Here is a 10,117-nt window from a genome sequence, read left to right on the forward strand (position 1 = left end):
TCTGAGTTTCTTTTCTTATTTGTAGCCTGAAATGATTTGAATTTGACCTCATGTTTGCACTAATTTTCACACCAACAATTGCTGGAAAAAGTCAGTCCATCATAAATTACAGAGCATTTATTTAATGTACTGAGCTCAGTTTGATTTAAACTTATGATCTTCTAAGCCTCTTGATAAGCAGTCCTAAATCATGACCTCAAAAGAACTGTGTTTTTATATAGTGTAATTTGACAACTCTAGACCAGTGCTTGACGTGGGTTGGTGTGCACCAGTACTCAGTACCCAGACTGTTTAGTTTTGCTCTTTGATTGCCAGTACCATAATATTTCTCAGTGTAACAGAACCTTTTACAAGCTGCTGCTACATAAAAAGTTTTAAAAAATAATCAAATGTATAGGAATTTACTAAACTTGGTTTTAGGTCCTGTCATCTCAGTGCCACTATTGGTCTAGATATACAACTATCTACATCAGTGGTGTGTATTAGAACCTGTTAAAGGTTCCAATCCAGCCCTCAACATGAAAATATGTATATATACAGCTCAGGAAACAATAAAAGAACAGTTTCTTTGATTTTACCAAATTGAAAACCTCTGGAATATAATCAAGAGGAAGATGGATGATCACAAACCATCAAACCACCAAACTGAACTGCTTGAATTTTTGCACCAGGAGTGGCATTAAGTTACCCAAAAGCAGTGTGTAAGACAGGTGGAGGAGAACATGATGCCAAGATGCATGAAAACTGTGATTAAAAAACAGGGTTATTCCACCAAATATTAATTTCTAAACTCTTAAAACGTTATGAATATGAACTTTGAGGTCTGAAAGCTCTGCATCTTTTAGTTATTTCAGTCATTTCTCATTTTCTGCAAATTGTCAGGTGCGGGTGCAGGGAGGACGCAGAGGCGGACGCAAATGCAAACAAAAAGGGATTTATTAACGAAAACAAATACAAAATACACATGGATTTACTGAAAACAGGACTGAGGAAACTGGGGAAAACATGGAGCACTGACAGACGATAAACGTACAAGGATCGACACCGGGGAAATGGAACACGGACCTTAAATAGAGGTGCACACACACAGGAAACAGGAAACACCTGGGACGAAGGGGCGGAGCTACGAATGAACACAGGTGAGTGGAAAAACACTGGGAATGAAACACAGACCTGAGAATAACACAGACATAAGAAGCAGACAGACTAAAGACCTGACACAAATAAATGCTCTAAATGACAATATCTTTATTAGGAATTTGGGATAAACGTTGTCTGTAGTTTATAGAATAAAACAACAATGTTCATTTTAAGCAAACATATACATATAAATAGCAAAATCAGAGAAACTGATTCAGAAACTGCAGTAGTCTCTTAATTTTTTCTAGAGATGTTGTTCTCAATGGTGACTGTGTAATTAAGTTCTGCCACTAATTAAAATAAATCCATCTTCCATAAAGCTCACAAACATATTATAATCTCTATTTTAGGGAGAGGCAGAACTTTTTCCAGACAGTGTTTACATGCACTTCATGGTCTGATTACTGCATGAACAGTTATTTACTGCATAAACATGAATTTAGATAATAAGATAATGTAAAAACTCATAGTTTATTATTGTTTTGCAACCAGCCATTACTTAGATAACAGTTAGCACAACTGTTTATGTTCTTAGAACATTTTTAAGTTTGACAAAACAATAAACAAACAACACAAAACCTCCTTGACCAACGTAGACAAGGAAAATCTCCCTCAGAGGTGGAGGGGGAAGAATCCTTGGAATGAATCATGGCTGATATATAATTATACTTATAAATTAATGTTTAAAAGTCATTATACATTTCTATAGGTATAATATATTCAGGTAAAGAAAAAAAAACTTGGGCAATATTTAAAATGCTTTTTTAAAGAAGCTTGACTTTCTTGTGTGATATTTTTTTTTTCTTCTGGTGTGACAGTATGACCGCATGACAGTACAACAAAGGACATTTCAGGATTTTGTGCTAATGATAGTTAACCAGCCATTAGCATTAATTTTTATAATGAAGTTTAAAGCCTTTATAAATTAGAAATATTACTATTATAGCATTATTATTTAGTGTGAAACTAAAAAAGAACACAATTTACTACAGTTAATTATATGAACAATTCTGACACACTGGGCTTCACTAGGGCTTCAATAACATGACTTTGAATGGGATCCACCAACTACTTAAAGTATTCCATGAAATTGTGTTAAAATTAGAATGTGGTGTCACTACAGACGTAATAAATGGAAATAAATGGAAGAAAATATGTAGTTTTCTAAAAACAGACACTTGTTTATTAACAAAAATGATTGGGTTTGGTCCTATGACTGTGTTAAAGCACTAAATGCAATTTTTAATAAAAAATGACGCCATTACAGGTCTTTATTACGTGTCTCTGCTGGCTGGTTGTAGTATTATGTGTAGCTTCTTCCATCTCCATATGTTTCAGTGACTAAACAGAACCGCCCACTTTACCACTTCAGTGAGTTTTCCCTGTGCTAATAATACCTCATTTTTAATTCCCCCCAGAAATCAGTTTATAACCCTCATTTTACTATATTGTAAACATCCCTTCTTATTAAGACATTCAAAAAGAAGGTTTACACTATAGATAAATAAGGTTTCATTTAGCAAGGAAGTGATTGTCTGAATTACATGGTGAAGCTGACCCTTAAACCCCAGGCGAATGAGACAATGATTTTGTAGAGTCCCACAGGGCTCTATTTTAGAGCCAATTAAACTAAATTAAATTTTGACTGTAATGAAGTGTGGGCTCACATACCAAGTTTAAAGAGTTTAAAGGTTTAAAGCGGATATCTAATTAGTATTTAGCCAGTGAGCTAATGTTAGCATAGTTACCCTTGTAAAGGAAAAGTGTGTTAAGCATATTTTTAAAAGTAGACGTAACATGGAAAAGTACATATTTTTTTGTAAAAGTTAAAATATGTATTAAAAAAACATGCTTAATGTATTTTTTGGAGCAACTTATGGCAACTTAAGTATAATTCAGTTGTTACTAAGCTATATTTAAGCACAAGATAAAAGCATTATGCTGTAAAAGCATTATTCTGTAAAGGTAAGTAGATTTTTTTTAATATAATTTGTATTTCACATTTTTCCCATTTTTTTCCCAATTTACATAGCCAATTACCCAACCCACTCCATAGGACTCTTTTCGAGCTGCTGCTGATGGAGGAAAGTGCAGTGGCTCGGTTCTGATACATCAGCTCACAGACGCCCTGTGCTGCAGACATCCCCTAGGAGTGATTTGATGTGGGGAGAGAGCGCCATCTACCCACCCAGAGGGAGCAGGTCCAATTGTGCTCCCTCTGAGCGCCGGCAGCTTGATGGTAAAGCTGCATGAGCGGGGGTTTGAACCTGCGACCTCCCGCTCATAGTAGCAGAGGTTTAGTCCGCAACCTAAGTAGATTTAAGTGCTTTAAACACACACACACTTTTTTAATATACTTGAAATACATTGTAAATGTATTACTTTGCATATTGATGCACATATTGTGTACACCTTAATGCTACTGGAAAAAAACAGAGGAAATATATTTATTTTGTATCTTCATAAAGTACATTAAATTGAAAATGTACTTTAAGTATTCTTTACCTAATTTTAACATACTTTTCTTAATGCTCTTAGTTATACTTCCTTTTCACAAGGGTAGACATGCTGGACTGCAGTGTTTTTATTCTGTCTCTGTCAGTGCTATCATCACTTTATTTTCTGGCCTGGACCGAGTCCAAAAAACTCAATGAAGGCAGTCTGAGACACTTGGTTTGGGAGAAGGAGGCGGGCCTATCAAATATGACGGTGACGTCTCGCTCATCCACTTGTACAGTATCTACTGCACGTACTCTGATTGCAAATTTGACAACAGATCACTAGCAGCAGTTATAAAAACAGTAGTGTGAACTAGCAGGTGTTAGCGATGTGCTGACATGGTGCGTACAGCTGTGTTTAGTCCGTCCTGCAGACTCAGCTGCAGTGTTTGCTGTAAACATGCTGATGGAGTCCGGCCGCTGGGCGACTGTAGGGTGAGTAGTAATTGAATATCGTTCCCCTAAATTAAGGATTAATTATAATACTCAGTACATGAGACACGCCCCCCTCGCACGCGTGTCCTGCGCAGGCTGAGTGGGCATGGCTCAGGGTGTGAGTGTGTTTATAAGGAGTTGGGCTGAAGGGAGAGTGTGTAGAGTGCGTGTAGAGTGTGTGTAGAGTGTGTGTAGAGTGTGTGGCAGTATGCTGGGTGTGGGGATTGTGTTAGGGATGGTGCTGCAGGCCTGGACGCTCCCTCTGCAGGTCAGACATGCCTCTTTCTTATTATTCTTATTATATTATTATGATAAGGTTAAAATCTTTTTTTTTTAAGTATGAATGACGCAAAGGAAATAAAACAGATTCAAATAGATGCAATGCAGTTATATGAATCTGTTTTATTGATTCTTTATTACTAAAACTTTTATTTATAGTCAGATTACAATTATCAAATGTTTTAATAATATAGTTAATGTGTTTTCTAAAAACGGAATAATTAAGAAATTAAGTTATACTATTGTAGAATTGTGCTGATATTTCTGTCTGTTTGATCATTTGTTCAGATTGAACTCCTATTGATGGTCAGAGTCTTTACACTATTATTATTAATATTATTATTATTATTATTATTATTATTATTATTAACCTATTGTTCTCTCAAATACTACATTTAATTCAATTTATGAAATTGGTATAAAATGCTGTATAGTTATAAATATTTTGAACATCTAAGCATACAAAGAGTAAAAATTAAAGAAGCAAATCTCTGTGTATCTACAGACAAAAGTTTGGACACACCTTAAATTTAGTGGTTTTCCATTACTTTTAAATTTTCTGCATTTTAGATTAATACTAAACTCACCCAAGCTATGAAGAAAAACATATATACAGTAAACTAAATAGTGTTTAACAAACCAGAATATGTTTTATATTTTAGATGCTTACCTTACATGACAGCTTTGCACATCTTGGCTAGATTTCCTCAGTCAGTTTTATGAGGTAGAGTCACCTAAAATACAGGCTTTCAGTTAACAGCTGTGCTGAACTCATCAAGAGTTAATTACTTGAATGTCTTGCCTCTTAATAAAGTGTTTGAGAGCATCAGTTAAAGTAAAGTAGTGAAGAGGTAGAGTTACAGGTATACAATGAATAGTGAATATTTGAGTAATACTCTAATCTATATAATGAGAAGCAAAAACTACTAAGTAAAGAAAAAAACAGAAATGAAGGTCAGTTAATCAGACAAATTTCAAAAACTTTAAAACTATCCTCAAGTGCAGTAGCAAAAACCATCAAAATGTTATTATAATGGAACTGGCTCTCATCAGGACCACTATAGTAAAGGATAAATGTTCTTTCAAAGTCTGAAGGACTTGAATAAGAAGATGTGTCCAAGCTTTTGCTTTGTGCTGTATGTACAGTATATACTGCATAGTGATTCTGACGGTCCAGTTCTGGTTCTGGTTCTCCTGTAGAACTCCTCTGCAGTTCAGGAGGTGCGGGTGAGGAGCAGGCGAGGCGTTTCAGGTAAAGCTGGGTTATAATAAAGTGTATAACAGAGTTTAAGTGTTTAAATTCAGTTCTCAGATCAGCTGCATCCATCTGTTTCACAGAGGAGTTCCCGTCTCCAGACGAGATGAACCCCATGGACCGAATCCTGGAGGCAAACCGCTGTGAGTGACTTTACTAATATCCACACACCAATACATAACCAATACACACCAACAGGTGTTGACATTCATTACTCTGTAGGTAGAAGTACAGATACTAGGGTTTAAAATACTTCTGTAAAACTTGAAAAAGTATCAACTAAAATGTTTTAGTCTTTAAGTAAAAGTGTTTAAAAAGTACTTTAAAAGTATAAAAGTAAAAGTAATGTAAGGCGAAAAAATGCAGGTGTGATGGATCACAGTATAAACCAATAGGGAGTCAGAATAGTATATGTTTATACTTCTCTACATCCAATCACAATCAGTTTCACTCTATCTGGATGGAGAGATTTATATGGATAGGGGTTTTACTGAACGATGAGAAGCTGGAATTTGAGTGCATATAAACACACCTAATGATAACGTGATAATGTGGTTTCTCTGGCAGATCTGACGGGGCTAACAGGGTATACCTTCAGGGAGGGGGATATAGCCTCAGCCGGACCCTTTAGCACCATCACCTGTCCGGGACAGACCTGCCTGTGGCCAAAATCGGTGGACGGGTTTGTGTACGTACCGTACGCCCTCTCTATGCAATACGGTAAGTTACACACTGTATGCTATCCTACACACACACTGATTAGATACTTATATACCCCTTCATTTAGCACTCGAGCTACAAGGCTATTGTAGTTTATTTGTATTGGAAACATATACAAAGCTCTTTGATATCAATTGTATAACCCTTTGTACTTACAGGAGAAAAGGTTCAGATAAATAGTTAGCTTAGAAGCTATTATGCTAAGGGAATCATAGGCTGTTTTCACACTAGTCTTTTTTCAAAACATGGGATCTCTTGCTATATGAATTTGTTTTGTTTGATTAGGTAAAAAAGCTGTTCTTGAGACTGGAGACCCATTGGTATGGGTGGTCTGCTTTAAGCAGACTCTAATGAAAGACGTAGTTAATGAGAAAATATAAATGGGAGCGCTCATAACTCTCAATGTGGCATGCATTTATGGAGGAAGTCCTGCTCTTCATCAAAAACAGCCAATCAGCTCGCTGGTTGTGTCGAAAGCTCTCCTGGATGTGGAGATCTGCGCAAGCTCAGTAGCCATAACCAGCTGAATAATTGTGATGTTGTGCATTATTTAGTCAAATGCTACAATCTATTCATTAGGTTTTGATTAGATTTAAAACATGTTTCTGATAAAATAATATGACTTGGCTTCCAGTGTGGGCATGCAAGAGTGGTGACAACTGCTCCACAGCTTTGCAATTGAGTGAACTAAAGCGCCTATAAGGATTTGCTGCAGATTGGGATACTATCCAGTCCTGGTGCCACGTGTGCGGTCGTGTAGTTGGTTAATTTTGTAGCATGACTTCTTCAACTTGCATATACTTCCATAATGAGAGATAATGAGCCCCTCCACCAAACCAGCCCAGATCAGCCCTGAACGCTGACTCATTTCACTCATCAAGTGTGAAAATACTCTTACACCTCAGCCATTAAAACTTTGATAACGGCACAAACTGTGGCTTTAGCACAGTAAGAACCCTGTAATGACCCTCTAATGTTCTCCCTGCAGACACCATGGACAGGATCACGATAGAGATGGGGATGCTGGACATCTCTTCCAAAAGCTGTGTGAAGTTTGTTCCACGCACACACCAGGCTAACTTCCTGGACATTCAGCCCAAATTTGGGTGAGTCAAACATCTGACTAATCAAAGCTTAACTAATTCAGGGGCACAGATTAATATTAACACTGAATTATAACATATTATTGTTAATAAAGAGTAACATAAATGGAATATTATATTATTAAATACTTAGATTATAAATTGATTTATTTATAATAGTAGTAATAATGTAAAAATCATGTGTGTGTGTGTGTGTGTGTTCCAGTTGCTGGTCTTATCTGGGCATGGTGGGTGGGACTCAGGCCCTCTCTCTGCAGACCCCCGGCTGTATGTGGTCCGGTGTGGCGTCTCATGAGCTCATGCACGCTTTGGGCTTCGTCCATGAGCAGTCTCGCTCCGACCGTGACCGCTACGTCACCATCCTGTGGGACAACATAATCGAGGGTCAGTCACCCATGCTATTACCATTCATAACCACTCTATTACACACTCTACAACCACTCTATTGCCTCCCTATTACATGGTATAGACCACTTTAAAAGTCCTATACACACTCTATAACATTATTCAGTCTATTACCTACTCTAATACATATGCTATTATCACACTTTATGACCACCCTATTACATGCTCTATAACCACTCCATTACAATTCTGTTACACACTCTACTACCCCTATACTACCACTCTGTTACCCTCTCTATTATCATTATATTAAACAGTCTATTACACATTCTATATCATACTTTATTAACAGTTTACTAACGGTAATAACACTATTATGCACTATATGTCTACTCATACTAAATTACCACTCTATTACACACTCTGTAACATACTCTATTAACATTTTATTATCCACTCTATTAGACACATACTAGATATTCTAGATTTTCATTGTAAATACTGAATCATTTATAATGGATACTTTTGCAGATATAAGGTGCCAGAGTTTTGGATCATGTTCTGTACTTTTATATAACAAGACTTTTTGGATGATGGATGTTAATCAGTGGTGTGTAGGGGTGTATGTGTTTTTTGTTTCTGTGTGTGTATTTGAGTGGATATTAATCAGTGGTGTGTTTAATCTGTTCCCTGTAGGCCAGAAGCACAACTTTAGGATGTATGATACCAATAACCTGAACACTGCATATGATTATTCCTCTGTAATGCACTACGGCAGGTGAGTCACTGATGAGTCATCAATTAACATTATTATTAGTTGTTGTTTTTGATGTTGATGATGATTACTGTGTTTGCTAGGGGTCTAGCTGGGGTCTGTACTCTCATTTGTCACAGCGTGGAAATCTACCTCCCCCATGTTTGGAGGTTGTACTATATACAGTACTAGGGTTTTCTGTAGTTATTAAGTTATTAAGTGTTATGTTATATTTCTCTACAGGTTTGCATTCTCAGAGGAGGGACTACCCACAATCATTCCTAAACCCGACCCCAATATTCCCATTGGTCAGCGAGAAGGACCAAGCCCACTGGACATCCACAAAATAAACCTCCTCTATAACTGCGGTGAGTAGCCATGCACCAAAATCTACCTTATTGGATGGTAAAAAGCATTGCTCGAAACCATTTTTTAATACCATTGATTTCAGAAGAAACAATTAATGAGCAGGTGTCCCAATACTTGTATACATGTATACTGTACATACATCTATACAAATATATGGTTATAATGTAATACGTGATTGTTGTATAGTGTATCTGTGGAGCAGCTGGAGAGTAATGCTTTACATTAATATGTCTTTCATTTGTCCTCCAGGAGGCCTCGTGTGAGCGGACGGGTTCGCTGGTATTAAGGACGAGACTCTGGAATGTTGGATGAGCGCTTGTAAACTAAACTAGACTAACTGCAGCTCAATTTAGTGCAATTATATTCTTATTTTATTTATTTCTAAAGTAATTTACGGATCTATGAAGAACTCGACTTGTGTAGAAATGAGAATTTCTGTCTATTAAATCTGATAGTGTTTGATTATTAATGATGCCTGTGTCATTAATTACATTGCCTTCAGTATCGCAACTCCTCACATCTTTCACACACACAGATAAAGATGTGCTTTAAGCACAGCATACACCCATCTTTAGTTTAGCTCCACCCATTCAGCATACAGCAGTTCAGCTCCACCCATTTAACAGACAGCAATATAGTCCTGGTCTTGAGGACATTTGATTGCAATCAAATCATTACAGCAATGCAACCAAACTAAATATCAAGTATAAAGTATAATTTATTCCAAAAAAAGCATAAAATGTGGATAAATGTGTTTTAATACCCTTAAAAACACAATACATGAGCAGGTGCATCACAGTCTTCCTTTCAGGCCATTTCCAATCCTGTTGTACATGCACACCTAATTTTGGGTAACTGAGGACCAGGAAGGATACATCAGCTGCGTCACCCAATTTGGCACAGAACGTCAGCTGCATTCCTTGGTTGTATGCGATGGGTCCATTAGTTTGTAATGAGAAAAATGCAGCCCTGCTAGTATGCGGTCTACACTTTGGGATGCAGCTGATATTTTAGTGTGTGCTCTTGCGCTGAAAGGTCATCCGGGAGCAGAAGCGAGAGCGCCCCCTGCGGCGGCGTTTCCGTCGAATTCTGGCTGTAACTTTCTGTTTCTCGCTGTCCAACGTCAGCAAACTGCGCAGGAAGTTAAAGGACAGGTAGAGCGACAGGTAGGTGAGGAACAGGTAACACGACCACAGCACCAGCATCACTCACACACCAA

The 10,117-nt window shown here is 37.2% G+C and overlaps 1 protein-coding gene across 1 annotated transcript; it reads left to right on the forward strand.

Annotated features, from left to right (window-relative positions):
* Positions 1-4,134: 4,134 nt before the first annotated feature.
* hce2l1 (high choriolytic enzyme 2-like 1) lies at positions 4,135-9,367 on the forward strand. The gene is made up of 9 exons (XM_022662912.2): positions 4,135-4,341; positions 5,553-5,604; positions 5,691-5,750; positions 6,175-6,327; positions 7,316-7,433; positions 7,636-7,814; positions 8,472-8,553; positions 8,773-8,897; positions 9,148-9,367. Exons 1-9 carry the CDS (start codon positions 4,282-4,284, stop codon positions 9,159-9,161), a joined length of 843 nt encoding a protein of 280 aa, XP_022518633.1. The 5' UTR covers positions 4,135-4,281; the 3' UTR covers positions 9,162-9,367.
* Positions 9,368-10,117: the final 750 nt, after the last annotated feature.

Source organism: Astyanax mexicanus, chromosome 11, assembly GCF_023375975.1.
Source record: "Astyanax mexicanus isolate ESR-SI-001 chromosome 11, AstMex3_surface, whole genome shotgun sequence".
Taxonomy (NCBI): Eukaryota; Metazoa; Chordata; class Actinopteri; order Characiformes; family Acestrorhamphidae; genus Astyanax; species Astyanax mexicanus.